A 20,088-nucleotide genomic window follows, 5' to 3' on the forward strand; every position below is an offset into this window, starting at 1 on the left:
TTTCCCATAAGCAAACGCATAGTTACGGCCATCCTTGTGACAATCTCATTCATCTGGAAGTGAAATGTGAAATAGTTAACAAAGATTATTTTTGGGGTTAAATGGTGATAATTTATTGTAAACACAATACATCAGAATTGCCATATAATCATACCACACCAAGAGTGTTGCTTGTGAAGTTGTTCTGCATATTCATCCACTCTACCACCCATAGTGCAGAGCTGTCGCTGCCAATACAACACAACGGGTTCAGTTTGACCAATTGTATATGGAAAGTGATTGTCGATTGGAAGAAATTTGATACCTGGTTCCACAGTTTGGGATCCCCCTTGCCTCCACAATATCCCAGTATTCAAAGTCCGTCATCACGTGGAGTGAGAATGAACTTTCATACACCGTTTCCACCAGCTTATTTAGCGCAGCTCCCTGATAAATTAAGAAGATATAGCTTATTATAGCTTCTTTTCTCAAACATGTGATTATAAAATTCACTTATACTCACGATGTTTCTGATGGTGGACCTTCTTTCTGCGACCACGTCCTCGGTCAGATGCGAGTCCAAATGATAGATCTTGCGATCATCTAATGAAATGACCATGAGGTACCAGTGTCCATGCTGGTCTTCTACTGGGACATAAATCTATAACGTATATCAAATTTTTGAACAAATCTGTTAATTGGCTTATGTAAAAAAGGAGGCAGTGCATACAACATCTAACGATTAGAGACAATTAAATGAAACATTCTACCAATCTCAGGTGATCAAAACGAACAGCCCAGTCATCTTTGTAAAACATGTGTAATTCCTCATGACCATTATTTTTAACAACATCTTCCTACAACCAACAGATAGTTTAATACATTAGCATGTGATTATCACTTATTAGTAAAGACTCATGTAACATAAGCATCATGAATAATTTGGAGTTTATGGTAATTACCGCGAACGACGGAGGCAGGCACTACAAATTTTTGCATAAGTTTTGGTGTTGTGACCACATCACCTTCAACGCCATCATCAGTATAATCTGTTCCAAGGTTGGAATTCATTTACACCAGTAACCAGTTAGCCAACAAACATAATACGTAAAATGATAGGTATGTGTATAGGTTAGAAATGTACCTCACTTGAAACCAACATTCCTGGACACATACACTCAAAATCAGCTCTGGTGTACGCTGTCCTACCAACCCTGAATATTGTATCACTGAAATACAACAACGGTTGTTAGTCATTGTTAAAGAGATTTCATAATAAGGTAATAAAATTCATGTCCACGTACGATGAGTCAAAGTCTTCTTGGAAGACATACGCACACACCCTGATTTCCGTTTGATCCAGTTTCATATCAGGGGAGGTCTTAACCGCGCATCTGAAATGCTGCTTAATATAGGACTTGTTAAGAATATCATACACAATCGATATAAACATTGTTCTTTCATAAGTACTGCTTAATGAATTTTGATTACCTTCGGGACCATTAAACCAGTACTGTTTCTGAATGCATTAGTCCTCCCAATAGCAACAGCTTTTTTAGCTCTACCGCCCGGAGATTGTCGTTTGACACCGAGTTATCTGGGAGTGGTTGCAGCTTTTCTCTGCAAGTTGCCAATAGCATTACCTGTAGGCCTCGACCCCTCTCCTGGTGATGGTGTGAATGAGAGCTTTCGACCCTTGGGAGTTGTTGATGTCGTCATCAGCTCCTTGTTTATTGAAATAAATATTAGAACAATTAATTTGAATAACATGGTAAATCAAGTGTTTAAAGTTTAAACAACATTAACGTAAAACCATGCAAATATATGAGTGGAAGGCATGTCACCTTTGCATTAAACCTTCGGCTATAATCACTACTGAATGGCTTGTTGGTGTTGTCGGCAACTTCTTTCCCACCCCTGTTTGAATCGACATCAATGTATGGAAGTTTCCCATAGCTTGTGTTTTGCCGTTTGCAAACAGTATCGGTACGTACGTAGTTGTTATGGGAGACTGTTCTTTTTTTAGCATTCATTCTTTCCTCGGAGTCGTAGTCAGATATGTTTATTGTACCAAAGTTCTTCAGTTTCTCCATCCCTCTGTCCATCATCTTTTCTTTGCCCCGATCATTTCCATCATCTTCTGCATCAGGGGAATATCCAGAGCTAGCATGGACAACTTTGTCTTTGAACCTTGGGCTACGCATTTCCCCACCTACTTTTTTTAGTATCTCTTTTTGATTGAACACAAGTTTGGTCATCATGTCGTTGTGAGAAATCTCCAGAATATCTATCCTGAAACTTAGTTTCTGCATCATACACAATGGTTGAACCATATCAGTAGTTATATAACACAAAAGTTCAACATAAAACGTTTCAACACAACTCTTATATCTCTTTTTTTATAAGCAATGGATTTTATTACTCAGCACCAGTAGTGCATTTCCACATTACAGAGTTGTATGAATATTACAACTCTTATACAGTTATATACTTATATTTTAAAAGCATGTTGGTTTCAAAAATGTTTACCTCCACGGCATCCAACACATCAGCTAACGTGACTTCTTTGGAGCTTACATCAGGTTTAAATGAGTCGTGATCTACATCTTGTCCAACCCTTGGAATGGTTGATGAACAAATCCTCTCGCCCATCTTTGAGGAGTTTTTGTCACCATCCCTACATAAACACCACAACCTTTATTACTTATGTACATGAACATATAAAAATGTAACACATAAAGACATACTAATAAATATTATTAAGAAGGAAAACTTGCATTCCGTTGTCTTTTGAATGGCCAGGGATCAACACAAAGTCGTTGCATCTTGTTGGTTCCATTGATAATGAGTGCTCTCTTGCTTGTTGTTTTTTTTTATAGAACTTGCTTGTTGTTGATGTTGCTAATATAAAGAAAATAAGGAGAAACGTAGAGTAATGATGTAGAGACTAATCTCGATACCTATTCCATCAAATCACTTAATTACCATTTAATGTGGAATTGACCCAAGCTATCACAATTGCATAAAGTAAATCAGTTGATATCTTAATATAATATTAAGACCTGTTTGATATGCTACTTGCACATGAGATATTAATATTGTAATCACATACATACCATAAGGTTGAAACTAATGATACATTATATATATATATATATATATATATATATATATATATATATATATATATATATATATATATATATATATATATATATATATGAGGTGCACACCACTCCATCCATAATCAAATATCCCATACACATATAGGGATCAAATGAAAGGTACTACAAACGACAAACGAGTTTCATAAAATGGAACTTATACACATGCAACGCCATGCAACTAAGCTAAAAACACAACAACGATTAAGACCGTAGTCACTACATTGAGACCTGAATCAATCTAAAAAATGGAACACCGTCCACATTGTTATTATATACATTCACTTAACATGTTCATTAGCTAAAACTTGGTTACTGAGGAGCCTGTTTTCTGCTTTCAAAGTAGCAATCTCCATGTTCAGTTCAAAGTTTGCATCCCTCGCATTTTGAAGTTCTTCCGATAGTATTTGGACGTTATAGTAGTTGTAATCACAAATCCTTCTACCTGTTGCGCAAAGCAAACGACGCATTAACAGCACCGCAACATCTTCCTTCGCGTCATAGTCGGTCTTCACAAAACGGCCAACTGAAACCATAGATTTGGAAAACAAAGGACTACACAAACAAGCATGATACCTTAAAAATTGGAAACCATGTTCAACCTTGACTTCGTGTAGATTGTATACCGGTACAAGGATTCTCATACGGTTGCAAACTACCTCTACCTGTTTTTGTATGCTATTTTGTAGAACGATATCCTCCGCGTCTGTCTCCTCGGCCAAGTTCGACAAAACCGTAGCTTATAATACAAATAAAAAAGGTTCATAAAGGTTAATAAAGGCCATACATAGTTACATATCATGGTTATCGTTTAATATTATAAGCAACGTATATATACTACATAACATAAGGTTGTATTGTATCAACTTACACGACAGATCTTGAGAAGGCTGAACTTTGTCGTCTGCATACGAACACTCTTCAGATTCGCACGAGTTGATGTTGTGATGTTGTTCATAGACACGACCTACTTGTTTGCAATATTCCGTGTATGCCCTTTCAGCTTGCTCAAGGCTGTAATATTTGCCATGTGCGTTGTTACTCCATTTGTTAACTTGAGCAAAACATTCAGGCCACGACAAATATATACCTGGGTTACGACCTTCAAAAACTACGTATACTTTCTCCATTATCACCCAGGTCACAGTAGATCCCTTGTCTGTTTTGAGTGGATGAAGTTTACCAGCTTTCAAGTTTAAGTAGATGAAGTTGAGTAAATGAGAGCAATAACTGAGGTAGGGTGGTAGTAGTTGGCCATGGGTTAATTACTTGAGCGGTTGAGTATGGTAGTAATTGATATGATAGTTTAATATTGAGGAATGACATTATTACACCCAAATTTGACAATTACACACTATTTTGATACGGTTTGCTTTTTTATTTTATTTAATAGTTATTATAGCATTATTTGAATAACATGAAACTATGAATAATAATATGAATAAAATTAAATAAATAAAGTTTTGTACTCTTTTGTATTAATGAATATGTCACAAAATAAGTATAGTTAGATTGAAAAATATATGTTAGTAATTAAGTAATACTAATTAATCATAATATAAGCATAAAATAAAATGAAGAGGATCTAAAAATAAAAGCCATTTTAGAGAGTTGACCCCCCTAAAACGGTCCTAAATTGGAAGACCCAATTGAGATTAATTTTGATATATATAAAATCAGTGACGGAGTCCGATATTTTGTGAGAGCAATATATTCATGTAGTGTAATAAAAGAGTTTTTATTTTCTAAGCTTAAATATACATCATACGTATATTAAATATATATCATACATATATTTTATTATGAGATTTAATTTTGAAAAATATTTAATAATTTTGTAATTTTTATTTGTATAATTTTCTCAATGTTATTATAAACAAAATTATTTATCTATCCATCTCTTTTTATATATAAATATAAATAATAATGATATGAATAGTTGTTTGTTTGCCATCTTTGATGATAATGTTGTAATGTTAAAATAAAAATATACAACATAATCTTATTTTTGAAAATTTAATTAAGAATTATTTTAAATTTAAGCATAAAACCAACTCGTCTCTAATTTAGTAGGACATATATGATTTTTATAATAAAAAACTTACTATCATTTATAATGAAACCTTAAATAATTATTCATATACCATGTGAATTCATATTTATAACAAAAATACTTTTTTGATTAGTTAATGCGTTATTCAATTTTAATTAAATATTTCTTATCAATGGTTAAATAATTAGTGAGCATTGCTATTTCTTACGATAAACTTCTAAACAAAACGCAAGAATACATGTGGCAAACTATTACTAAGAGCATGATTATCGGTAAAATTACAAGGTTTCTACACAGTTTTTTATGCTACCGTGTCAGGAGTTATTGGATAATTGAATGGAATCAAGGTTCTTTAGTTTAACAAAGTTGTTACAGTAAAGAACGCTTCTACACTTCCTTTTCAATTATTTTCTTCTTTTTCTTTTAAATTTTTATTAAAAGTGTCCAAATTAATCCAAATGTCAATATATTATATAATTTAGTAGGACTCATTTTAAAGTTTTTGAAGAAGCATATGGATATTTGAAAAATATAGTTGAGTTGTTTAAAAAATTGGAAAAAGTGAAATAATATAAAAAATTATGTAGGACCCATTTAAAGAACTCATATGAGTATAATTGGTATGGATGCTCTAATAGATGTGGCAGTAAAATATTGATAACAAAACATGGGTTGGATGGTTATATGTCAGTAAGAAATTGATAACAAAACATGGGTGGATGGTTTTTAAAATGGATCATCCAATTACATGAAGACACCTCATTTTCTTCACTTTCTTGCAAGTTTTTCTTCGTAAGTTTTAGTATTTTCCATATATATATATATATATATATATATATATATATATATATATATATATATATATATATATATATATATATATATATATATATATATATATAGCACTCATTTATTTTTTAGAAAACATAGTGGGTGCAAATTAGGGAGAGAGTTTCAGTGCACCTAGCTCCATCCCTGTATAAAACTGAAAAAGACACCCGTGAATGAACAATTTTATTCCAATACTACATGTCGACCTCACTGCATTGACTGTTTCACTATATTGAGTGTTGCAGTAGTTATATTATTCTTTTGAATGAACAACTCGACTGCACTTGTTTGAAACTGTTCCCTAACCGTGTGTGTATAAATGTCAAGCCAGCTGAGTGTTTCATTTTATATCTGCGAAGGTTTGCTGAAGAAGGAGAAATGAATCACGGAAGCAGGTAATAAGTTATAAAATAGTTTGGTTGTTTGTTATACAAATGTTTTTGAAATGCATCTGTTGTAATATGTTACATATTGCAGTTCAAATGAATCATCAGATGATGGTGGAGCTGATGGATACTACTGGGAGGAAACCATTACATCAGGCTACACTGCAAGCCGAAATGTTCTTGTAAGTATATACATGTTATTCAATATGCTGCTTCCATGTTTCATTAACACTAACTCAGGTGTTGTAATCATATATTCTGCAGCATATTCCAAGGAGAGTCTGTAGGTCCTGTAGCTTTTTCTCTTCAATGATAGAATTGTGTGATTATGATACAGGACTTACACATGATTGCATCATCCAGAGTGAAACTCTTGACGGTGTAGAGTATCTGTATATAGGGGAGGGGTGGTACCAATTTGCAAGGAAGAAAGTATTCAGGAGAGGTGATCGGGTAGGTTTTACCGTTTCACTGGTTCCTAATAGGTTGTACGTGAAATTGTTGAATCGTTGAAGGTGACATGTTTCGCGGTGTAAAATCAAAAAGCTGGAAAACTTAATGTTTATGGGTCGCCGTATCTAAGTATGTAATAATGTGAACTGTAGTGTTATGTAGCAGTCACAATAGTCGTGTTATATGTAACGCAAATCCGCGTTGTGTCGCGGCGGCTGCCAGTGCTGGGTGTTGGTTTTGACGTTGTCGTGATCCCAAATGTGTTTTATGTTCTTAAATATTAGTGATGAATGAGCAATATTTTATTTTGTGTATTGGAGCATTGATTTTTACTTTGTTGAATAGCATATTGAATTGTTTTTACTTTGTTTTGTTTAAACTATTTTTTATAAAAAGAATTTTAACACATAAATGTATAACTATAAAAATATAAATACTTTAGCTATTTTAAGTTTAATATTTAAGTTATAAGTTGGATTTAAAATTTTTATTATTATTATTATTTAACTTATAATCTGAATCGTAAAAGATAGAGATATTTAACTTATATTTTAATATTTATAAATTTTTACATTTAAGTTATATTTTTAATTTTTTAATTCTTTATAAATTATTTGTATAAATTTATTTATATTTATTTTTATATATTCGGACATTATATTATCATTAATATTTTCTTTTATTATTATGATTACCTAAATATTACATCTTTATATATTATTTATATAATTATTATTAATAGTTGTGGATGAATATTATATTATTATTATGATTATTATATTTATTTTTAATATAGGATTAAATTAGTAAAAGCCAAAATTAGGGTTTCTAATAAACTCCCTATGTTAAGAGTAAATTTTCAAAATTAAAAAAATATTAAGAACTAAAATTTATACTAAAAAAACAAATAAATATTAAAGGTTATACAATTATAATAATGACAAAATTAAAATAATAATTATTACATATAATTACTATGTATAACTCCTATAATAATTTGTAATTAAAATTGATAAAAGTTAGAATAAAAGTTTGTATGAATTATATTATTTTTACAAATTAAATCAATTTTATATAAAGAATTTTAACTATACTATGCTTTATATTTCCAACCTTTATGTTACTTTTGTAGAATACTTATTTTACTAAGCCCAAAATTCCAGTTTGCATGTGTTAACCCTTGCCACATGCGTCCACTAAAATGAAAATGGTTAGAGCTCCATCCCATGCAAAATCAACACTACAAAGTTTAACCACTACATAATAGTAGACATGCAGTAATATTCATACAATCATAAAAGAGCAGCAGCTCTAAAGTTCAAAATACACCATTAGACCATTACACATATAGTTCACACATGAAGTCTTCAACAACATTTATAATACTCCAACAAAATCTAACTGAAATTGATTAGACTATTAACCAAACTGAACCAACAACGTCACTTACGACCCACCAAGTATGAACCAAAACAACCACCTGCTGCACGGATACATTATCGACCCAGAATTATCATCTCTCCACACAGACTAATATCCTTGTGGCTGGAGGGTATCTGATGCAGAAAGACAAAACATCACCTACTCTTAGATCACGGTCTTTTGCAAAGCGGTACCAATCACGGCAAAGATACTTTTCCACCTCATCGTCCCGTCCCCCCATTTCACACTGGTAGGTTTCTCCCGTGTCGGTGTCAAAAAGTTCAATCGTATCCTGGGGGGCGGACAAACAGGTCCTTATCACATGTCTTGGAATTTGCTGCACATATTCAATTTAATGAAATCATTTACCGTCAAATAACAGAACTAATCAATATCATTATAATTTGTCAATATGCAACTTACAAGCACATTATTCCTGATAGTCTTAGTCTTCCCCGACTTCACCACTAGCTCCCAGGTGATCTCTTTACTTTCAAACTCAGTGTTTTCCTCCCTTTCTTCATCACTATATTCACATTACATGCAACATAGTCAACTTAAAGTTAACACACTTTATAATAAAACAGCCACTTTGGTTAACATGATGTGATAATAATCGTGAGTCGTGACCTCAAAATACTATCAGTACACCGTAAGAATAGTGACTAATAAAACAGCTTACCATGTCGTATCTGCAACAGCACGTTGAATATCATCCTTAGCAGTTTTGCTTGTTTCAACATCATCTTTACTTCCTTCACCACCCGATCCCAGCACTTCCTCCTTACCCGGTTCCTTGTCTTCAACATCATCTTTACTTTCTTCACCACCCGATCCCAGCACTTCCTCCTTACCCGGTTCCTTGTCTTCAACATCATCTTTACTTCCTTCACCACCCGATCCCAGCACTTCCTCCTTACCCGGTTCCTTGTCTTCAACTTCATCTTTACTTCCTTCACCACCCGATCCCAGCACTTCCTCCTTACCCGGTTCCTTGTCTTCAACTTCATCTTTACTTCCTTCTCCACCCGATCCCAGCACTTCCTCCTTACCCGGTTCCTTGTCTTCAACTTCATCTGTACTTTCCACATAACACATTCCCAGCATCTCCAAACAATATTCTTCATATGACAACGTTTTCCTGGTCTCTTTTGTTCGCATAAATCGGTCGGCCTCATAATGCAGATAACCGTTGTACAACCTTTCCCTGACGTCTTCGTCAAAGTGTAGCTTCTTCAGATTTCGAGATCTGCATAAAATAACACATGTAACAAACATTATTTATACACCATGCATATTCCAGTTAATAACAATTGTGTTTATCTCTACCTCTTCCATTAACTAAAATCTTACAGCTTTCTTTATATATCATGATCAAGAAAAAGACAGTACTTACTTATCATGACACATGCAGATATCATGAACAATAAATCTGAATCGAAAACACGACCACTACATGTTGTACTCAGCAAAACTTTTGCATAAGTTGCAACATAGTCATAATCAGTCAATACTCAATGTATATATTGGAACAACAGAACCACCACATTTATATAATGCTAAATAGTATACCTTGCCGCCTCGGGTGACATTGATAAATGAGTAGGAAAAGGGATTTCCTTATCTGCTTCAAGTTCTTCATTACTTCCCGCCTCACCAGATTGCAGCACAATCCCACAAAATTCTTCATAAGATATGGTTTTTCTGATCTTATTTGTTCTTAGCTCCCGCTCTTCCTCGTGATCAACATAGTTGTCGTACATCTTTCGAAGTTCATGCTCTTCGAAATGTCGTCCATTGTGGGTTTCAGATCTGCATAAAACATAAACTTTCAAGACACATTAGATATACACCATGCATGCCGGTAGAAATGTGTTAGGCCTCTCTGTAAGTCTACCATAAATGGGTAACACAACGATTCTTTACGGTTCAGAAGCGGTTTCATGAGGGAACATGGTACAATATGAAATTAACACAAAGGGAGTGTTAAACATGGTACGCTTACCCAGAAAGTCTTTGTCTTTTATCTCCATTAGCCATTTTCAGCCGTGAGACCGCCGGTGATGGAGGCTGTGTTGATGGGGTGTGGTGTGGGGTTACTGTTGAAGAAGCAGCTCCTCTCACTAGGAAACTAAAGAGACGTTGCTATTCCTCTTTCAATCTTCCGTTTATTTTGGCTACTAAAAGTCTAAAAGCGTATAAATGAGTTAGTCTCTACACGTGTTGACACTATTTTTTATTGTTTAAAATGTTTTATGGTGGCATATATTTTAAAATCCATTAAAATTTAAAGTTACAATTTGATTTGGAAATGTGTAATAAAATAAGAGAAATAGGGTGATGCTCCCTGACAGTGTAAAATAATTTTACACTATCAACCAATCACACCCCATGCATCTAATTATACCACACTTTTATTTTGAAAAAGTTTTAATGATATGGCAGATTGTTTGTTTTCTATTGGATGACAGTGTAAAACTAATTTACACTGTCAATGCATATCCATTAAACCCTAAAATCAAAAGAGTGTATTTAAGGAATATTGTGTTTGCTATGTTGTAAACAAGATTAAAAATATTGATAAATTTTTAAAAGTGAATGTGAAAACATTTATTATTATATAAAAAAATAAATACATTAATAATTATTCAACAAATGTTTAAATGTAAAAGAGATCAAGAATAAAATTATTTACTACTTTATTTTTATATATAATATAAATATTGAATTTAAAATAAAAGAGATCAAGTCAAAGAATAAAATTGTTTTTAAAAATTAATTTATGAAATGATTATTTTATGTTTCATAAAAAATAATAAATAAATAGTAAATATATATCTTTATTATTATTTTTATTAATAATTTTATAAATATAAATAAGGTGTTGATTTAAATATTTATTAGGCTAATATTATTATCCAAAAATTATAATAAATAATAACAATTAAAATCAAATAAATATAAATATTTAATTGAGTTTCTTTTTTTAATAAGTAGCATTTCTACACATAACATGTAAAATTGAGGTAAAACGAGGCAATAACAAAAACTAAAAGAAAACACATTTTATTTAAAATTTGAGAATCATTTTGCATATTTGTTTCAGATTAGAGAGAAAAAATAATCGTTGCCACATATAGAAAAATATATTTAATTTTTTAAAAACAACCTGTTCTTATGGCGGATCTTCTGTTAATTGACAAATCAAATAAACCAGAGTAGCTTCCTCGTCAATTTGTTTATTTAGAAACCATAGTTTGTTGTTACCGAGCCAAGCTATTTCAGTTAAATATTTGTTGAAAACAGTTTATGTCACAATTTTATTTTCACAATTCTAAAATTCAACAAACGCATTGAGAATTATTGATGACAAACAATCATCAAAGATAAAGAAAGCATTCTTAAAACATTCGGAATTGCGATTCAACCATAGAGTCAATGTCATTGACTACCAAACAAACAAACTGCAGTTGATGTAAACATATATACTTCAAAACAAGTCTTGTATCAACTAAAAATAACTACCAAAAAACCAACATTGTAATTGTACCATATATAATACAAAAAACTAATAATGTTTGAGATTAAAGCTCCTTAAAAAACAGGCCACCACAACCAAACAAGACTAAGGATTTCTCAACGTAACGTAGAGACGTCTCGGTGGCGATGTTATTGTGAAGAACAAAATGTCTCCGGTTCCAAGATTCCTGTTTTTCGCAAACTGATACCATCCTTGCCCCATGAATTTTTCCTTTTTCAACAGTTTCTTCCTCTTCCTTTTGCAGCCAATTTCAACATAATAGTTCTTGCGAGTGTCTTCATCTATAAGTTCTATAGATCTCTGGTTCCAAAACAGGTAGTGTTTGGTAACACAGCGAGGGAAATGCTGCATGAAAAACAAAATCCAAGCTAACTCACTTAAAACTATTTCAAATCATAATTCAAACAATAGTTATAACCAGTCTACGACATTACCAGGACATTCTTCTGCGCACTTTGACCGTCTTTCACCACTCGTTTCCAACAGTAATCATCCGGGTATTCCTCATCACCTGATTCATCACTTTCCGAACCAGAGCTGTGAACATCCACATTTGGATCTCTCAGTTCTTTCCGAACTCGCATCTGAATAGCAGTTAATCTTTCAAATAGTCCATCATATGATTCATCAGAGGTATCGTCTCTGCAAAATCATAGAGTACAACATTAACTAATGACTTAAAAAACGGGAAACTGCATTACATTAAAACATGATACTTACGGGTTCACACCATTTACTTCCACAACGTCTCCAACGACGCTTTCACCATTTGCTTGCCCAACAACAAATTCAGAAGAGCTGTACACAAAACCCTAATAAACTTACCATCCACATAATATCCCAAAATACAAACCTAACGCATATTTAAAATTTTAAATACCGTAAATCTAAATCAGCTGTTCCAAACAAATGTAGATTATAAAAAAAAATGCAAAATAACAGAGTTTCCTTCAATGGGCCGATTACAGATCAAAACATAACAATGTACTGGAACTGGATAACTACAACAACACATACATTTTTGAAAAAGAAACAACAATCAAAAAATGGGTACCAAACATCTACCATGCAAAACGAAATATAAACATTTCCTTCAATGGGACTACAGATCAAAACATAACAGTTGTACTGGATAACTACAATAACACCTACATTTTTGAAAAACAGACAACAACCAAAAAAATGGGTACCAAACATCTACCATGCAAAACGAAATATAAACATTCACTACTTCCGATCAACGTCAACACCTACACGTACCTCTTATCCTCTACTATCGGCACAGGGGTAGACATAGTAGGGCTGGAGAAACCGGATTTCAAACCTCCTTTGCGAACGGACGGACGGAGAGCCTCTGCAACTTCTGCAACTTCTATTTGAGGATAAATGCAAAAAGTTCTATTTGTAGGCCCAATATGTTCCTAAAAAGTTTTTAAAAACTGTTGGGATTCTTTAAAATATAAATATATATATATATATATATATATATATATAACTGTTGGGATTCTTTAAAATATAAATATATATATATATATATATATATATATATATATATATATATATATATATATATGAGTTAAAAGGTACTCCACTGACAGTGTAAAATAATTTTACACTGTCATCCAATAGAAAATGATAAAGGTGTCATGTCATTTAGTTTTTTTTAAATAAAAAAATCTTTAATTAGATACATGGGTGGTGATTGGTTGACAGTGTAAAAGTATTTTACATTGTCAGTGCATCACCCCTTTTCTCTCTCTATCTATCTCTCTATCTATCTCTCTCTATCTCTCTCTCTCTCTATATATATATATATATGTGTGTGTGTGTGTGTGTGTGTGTGTGTATAAGCCTTCTATATATTTTATATTGTTAACAAACCTAATTTAAAACAAAAATATTTTATATTATTGAATTTATAAAAACTTTAAAATAAATTTATATATAACTTTCTTATGAAACAATTATAATGGATGAATAAATAACTTTTTTATGACCGTCATCGGTTCATCTATAACACGCTTCACACAAAGTTGACAATCGTCAGTTGAATCTTTTACATGGTTATCACATAGTTGACCGTCATCGGTTGAATCCCTGACATGTTCCACACATATTCGGACCTCATCAGTTCATCTGTAACACGCTTTGCACATAGTTAATTAACCGTCATTAGTTGTGTCCCTGACATGGTTAACACATTTTCGGACCTCATCAGTTCATCTGTAACACACTTCGCACATAGTTAATTAACCGTCATTAGTTGTGTCCCTGACATGGTTAACACATAGTTGACCGTCATCAGTTCATCTGTAACACGCTGCGCACATAGTTTACCATCATCAGTTAAATCACTGACATGGTTAACACATAGTTGACCGTCATCAGTTGAATCCCTGACATGGATCACACATGGTTTACCATCATCAGTTCATCTGTAACATGCTTCACGCATAGTTAACCGTAATCAGTTCATCTGTTACACGCTTCGCACATAGTTGACCGTCATCAGTTGAATCCCTGACATGGTTGACACATAGTATACACATATTATTGATAAAAAATATTCTCATATTTTTGTATAATAATCAATGACATATATTTGAACATATTATTTTATATGTCATCAATAAATATGTGTATAGTGTATTTCATTTTATTAGCGATAAATATTATATGTCCCATAATATATTTAAACAATAATAATAATAATAATAATAATAATAATAATAATACTAATAATTAATAATTGATAAATATTATATTTAAACAACTCACTACGTTTCAATTAACCACCTACTCCCAAAAATTTATGATAACTAACCATTTCTTTAATGATTACCCCCACTAATTTACACACAAAGAAAATTTTGGTCAAATTTTTTTCTATTCTTAAATTTAAATACTTAATAATAATTAAATTAAAATAGTATTACATCCCACTAACTCATTATTATTTATCAATAAAAATAAAAACTATTAACTATTAGTCAAAACGTCCCACTAACTCAATTCACGATCCAACCTCTATTTATATTAATTACTATTAATGATTTAAGAAAATTTTATTAAATTAAAATATTTACCATCGTCAGTCCACACTCCCTAAAAATGAAATAAATCCCACTAAACCATTAACTCCACTTCCTAAATAAATGATACGTATTCTATCATTAATTAATTATAAAAAATAATGCTTTTCTAAAAAAAACTTCCTCAAAATTTAACTTCTCATTATCTCATAAAACTATATCAATTTCTATTTCTTTTAAGCTGTTTCTCTTTCCCCTTCTTCATATTAATTCTCATTTTTAAGGTTTGGTAAAAAATTTGTAAGAATAGGAAATATAATTGTAAAGAGATGGAGGTTAGAAAATATTGTTGTAATATTATTTTGTTAATTGATTTTTGTTATTCAATATTATAGTAATGGAGGTAAAGGTTTTTTAATTTTATTTTGTTGATGTACGTACATTACACGAAAATTTAGTTACAAAATATTATACATGTAAGTTTTAAAAAATAAACAAAATAAAAGAAAAAGAAAATAGAAAAGTACTATATGTTATTAATAGTATGTTTTTTTAAAAGTTAAATAAATAAAAATAAAGAAAGGGATGGATATATAAATGGCTTGCATAAATATATTGTCATGCTGTCACAGTTGATGGATAATTAAGAAAAAATAGGGTTGGCTGGATATGTAAAAAATATAGTTGAGTTGTTTAAAATTTTTGAAGAAAAAATAGGGTTGGCTGGATATGTAAAAAATATAGTTGAGTTGTTTAAAATTTTTGAAAGTGTAATATAAATATAATGTGTAAAATTGAGTAGGACCCATCTAAATACTCATATTTAGAGACTATGGTACATATATAGTATATAAATCAAAATGAAGTGGGGGCATAGGCCTACAGTGTTGCAAACGTGGCTCCGTCCCAATGGTAAAATGTCTTGAAAACCTTCTGTTAGATAATTGTGAGAATATAGCTTTTGAGAAAATATATTTATGGCATTATTTTGAAGATTTAGAATTGTAAAAGTTAAAGAATTTGAAAGGATGTTTTGGGGTTCCAATTAAGAGGAGTAAATGAGATCATCGAGGATTGGAAGCTGGTAGGGTATTGGTAGTTGTGGATATTAAATTTACTTCATCTATACCATTTATAATTACCACTACACTACTTACTCTTAAAACTTGCATTTGCTGCTGAAACGTAAAGGTGGAAAAATAACATAAGTTCTTCTGTAATCTCTCCAATCTTTTCATCTGTTCATACAATGGCATCTGCAAGGTAAGTTTTAGATCATATGTTAGTATTATTTGTTTGCATGCTCTGTTTAACAAATAATCTTTAACATGGTGTGTTGATTCCAAAACTTCTTTTTGCAGATCTTTTTTTACAGACCACAGTGAAGGGAAAAACGATGAGGAGGCCAGAAGCAAATCACCAGATTGGTCATTGTTGTAGGTTCTGAAACTTTGATCACTTAACTCACACACATAGCTTTTGAAAGTGTAGATTTTATTTATATGTTATTGCAATCATCGGTTATTTATATGTTATGATGTAAGCTGATTTATATTTCCTTGCAAAATTTATTTTAGTCGGGATGTAGTGTCTGTTGGTTATGACATTGTTGGAAGTAGGACCCGTCGTTCATCATATTGCTTATGGAAGAGGGAGGTTAAAGATGCGCAGATTGCTCGAAGTAACCTTCTTGTAAGTTAGTTGCTAAAACCATAAACATGTACATATATGAATTTAGTTTATTTTATATTAAGCGTAAACATAAAAACTAACATTGGTTGAGATGTAAACGTGCAGCAAATCCCGCAGGAAGTTGTTATGACTGGCCGTCTTCAGCAAGTGAGGTATATCGACATTGTCGATGGCATAACCGGTGACACCTATCAGTCTGAAGTGCATACTTTTGAGAGGGGAGGCCACACTGAGAAGTATTTAGGTGGCGGCTGGAACAGGTTTGCAAGGAATCTGGGGCTATGCAATGGAGACTTGGTGGGATTCAGCATCAAGTATCCTCCTGCTGAAGAAATCGTTGTCACAGTTTTGAACATTGAACACAGGGGATGGTAAGGCCAGATTTTGTGGGGTTTGTTGAAGTTACTATGTATTTTGATGATGTTTTGAAGGTTGTTGCATGTATTTTGAAATATTGTGGTACTATTATTTCCAAGACTTCTATTTTGTTTAAGAATTAGCTATGCACGTTGAACATTGGTTGTGTGTTAATTATCTATAGCATTTATATTCCCTATTGCAGTAGTTATATTATATATTGAAATGCTTATATTTATGTTAAATATATGTTGCAAATTTTGGCATATCTGCCCATGTTTGGTTTCTCATGTTTCTGGGGATTGGGATATATATGTCGTTCAGCTTTTCCCATGCAAACTATGTCGTTTTCGAAAAAGGACAAATGCTACAGAAAATACAATTGTTCACACATAGCCATCTCTGCTGGTCCTACCACCCCATTCTTTCCACTACTTTAATCAAAAATAGCATAATATATTGATTTCTTGAGCATTACTTAAAGTAGTACTAGTACTACTAGTAGTACATTATTTTTTCTGCAAAAAATCTACTTTACTGACACAGTTGATATTCACCTTTTGCTTCATTTAATATAGCTTTTTTTTTCACACGTGGACAACACATTCCTTTCCTTCATCCATCTTGACCCATTTGTGCAATAGTAGGCGGTAAAAACTAAATATTTTATGCATTCATTTTACTGCCTAATTAAAATATGGCGCCTTTAAATACACTCCCTCCAAAAAAACCAAGTGCTGTAACATGATAAAGTGGTGATTTTTCTATGGGCCATATGTATTATTTGAAAAGGTTATTTTAATATAAGTACTTAATTTTAATTGAAATATGTATATTTATAAAAAAAACATATTTCAATTTTGCATTAAAAAACAACATATTTATTAATTGGACAAAATAAGAATATTTGTGTTTAAATAGTAAATTTAAGTAAGTATTTAAATAAAAATCTGAAACAACCAATGGATTGGACATTAAAATATATATATATATATATATATATATATATATATATATATATATATATATATATATATATATATATTGATTTCAATATATACTTAACTGCAATATTATTGATTAAAGTATATTATAGTATATATTGATTTAAAGCCAATGCAAAAATAATGATTAAAGTATATTAAAGTATATATGTGTTGACGTTGATGAATTTAAATACTTATTTGGTGCTATAATATTGATTTCAATCTAATGCAATAATTTTCACAAATACGTATATATTTAGTTTAATATTGTTTGAGATGTATCTTCATTAAAAATATAATTTTACAAATACATACTTTACAAATAAATACTTAATATTGTACACACATAGTTTGACATCGTCATTTGAATCCCTGACATGGATCACACATAGTTCGACATCATCAGTTGAATCCCAGACATGTTCCACACATAGTTCGACATCATCAGTTGAATCCCTGACATGTTCCACACATAGTTCGACATCATCAGTTGAATCCCTGACATGTTCCACACATAGTAAGACATCGTCAGTTGAATCCCTGACATGTTCCACACATAGTTCGACATCATCAGTTAAATCCCTGACATGTTCCACACATAGTTCGACATCATCAGTTGAATCCCTGACATGTTCCACACATAGTTCGACATCATCAGTTGAATCCCTGACATGAATCACACATAGTTCGACATCATCAGTTGAATCCCTGACATGTTCCACACATGGTTCGACATCATCAGTTGAATCCCTGACATGTTCCACCCATAGTAAGACATCCTCAGTTGAATCCCTGACATGGATCACACATAGTTCGACATCATCAGTTGAATCCCTGACATGTTCCACACATAGTAAGACATCATCAGTTGAATCCCTGACATGTTCCACACATAGTAAGACATCATCAGTTGAATCCCTGACATGGATCACACATAGTTCGACATCATCAGTTGAATCCCTGACATGTTCCACACATGGTTCGACATCATCAGTTGAATCCCTGACATGGATCACACATAGTTCGACATCATCAGTTGAATCCCTGACATGTTCCACACATAGTTGGACATCATCAGTTGAATCCCTGACATGTTCCACCCATAGTAAGACATCATCAGTTAAATCCCTGACATGTTCCACACATAGTTCGATATCATCAATTGAATCCCTGACATGTTCCACACATAGTTCAACATCATCAGTTGAATCCCTGACATGTTCCACCCATAGTAAGACATCATCAGTTAAATCCCTGACATGTTCCACACATAGTTCGACATCATCAGTTGAATCCCTGACATGTTCCACCCATAGTAAGACATCCTCAGTTGAATCCCTGACATGGATCACACATAGTTCGACATCATCAGTTGAATCCCTGACATGTTCCACACATAGTTCGACATCATCAGTTGAATCCCTGACATGGATCACACATAGTAAGACATCATCAGTTGAATCCCTGACATGTTCCACACATGGTTCGACATCATCAGTTGAATACCTGACATGTTCCACACATAGTAAGACATCATCAGTTGAATCCCTGACATGTTCCACACATAGTAAGACATCATCAGTTGAATCCCTGACATGTTCCACACATAGTTCGACATCATCAGTTGAATCCCTGACATAGATCACACATGGTCCGACATCATCAGTTGAATCCCTGACATGTTCCACACATAGTTAGACATCATCAGTTGAATCCCTGACATGTTCCACACATGGTTCGACACCATCAGTTGAATCCCTGACATGTTCCACACATAGTAAGACATCATCAGTTGAATCCCTGACATGGATCACACATAGTTCGACATCATCAGTTGAATCCCTGACATGTTCCACACATAGTTCGACATCATCAGTTGAATCCCTGACATGTTCCACACATGGTTCGACATCATCAGTTGAATCCCTGACATGTTCCACCCATAGTAAGACATCATCAGTTGAATCCCTGACATGGATCACACATAGTTCAACATCATCAGTTGAATCCTTGACATGTTCCACACATAGTTCGACATCATCAGTTGAATCCCTGACATGGATCACACATAGTTCCACATCATCAGTTGAATCTCTGACATGTTCCACACATAGTAAGACATCATCAGTTGAATCCCTGACATGGATCCACACATGGTTCCACATCATCAGTTGAATCCCTGACATGTATCA

At 32.5% G+C, this 20,088-nt stretch overlaps 1 protein-coding gene across 1 annotated transcript; it reads left to right on the forward strand.

The window, feature by feature from the left end:
• Positions 1-6,405: 6,405 nt before the first annotated feature.
• LOC131613847 (uncharacterized) lies at positions 6,406-6,926 on the forward strand. The gene is made up of 3 exons (XM_058885483.1): positions 6,406-6,422; positions 6,505-6,595; positions 6,678-6,926. The coding sequence occupies exons 1-3, from the start codon at positions 6,406-6,408 to the stop codon at positions 6,924-6,926; spliced, it is 357 nt and encodes a 118-aa protein (XP_058741466.1).
• The last annotated feature ends 13,162 nt before the right edge of the window (positions 6,927-20,088 follow it).

This window comes from Vicia villosa, linkage group LG6 (assembly GCF_029867415.1).
Source record: "Vicia villosa cultivar HV-30 ecotype Madison, WI linkage group LG6, Vvil1.0, whole genome shotgun sequence".
In the NCBI taxonomy this organism is placed as follows: Eukaryota; Viridiplantae; Streptophyta; class Magnoliopsida; order Fabales; family Fabaceae; genus Vicia; species Vicia villosa.

Bases quoted from the DNA above. Each gene is read 5' to 3' on its own strand.
- LOC131613847 (XM_058885483.1), top strand. The intron at 6,596-6,677 runs GTAAGTATATAC...TATATTCTGCAG, and splicing joins CTGCAAGCCGAAATGTTCTT to CATATTCCAAGGAGAGTCTG.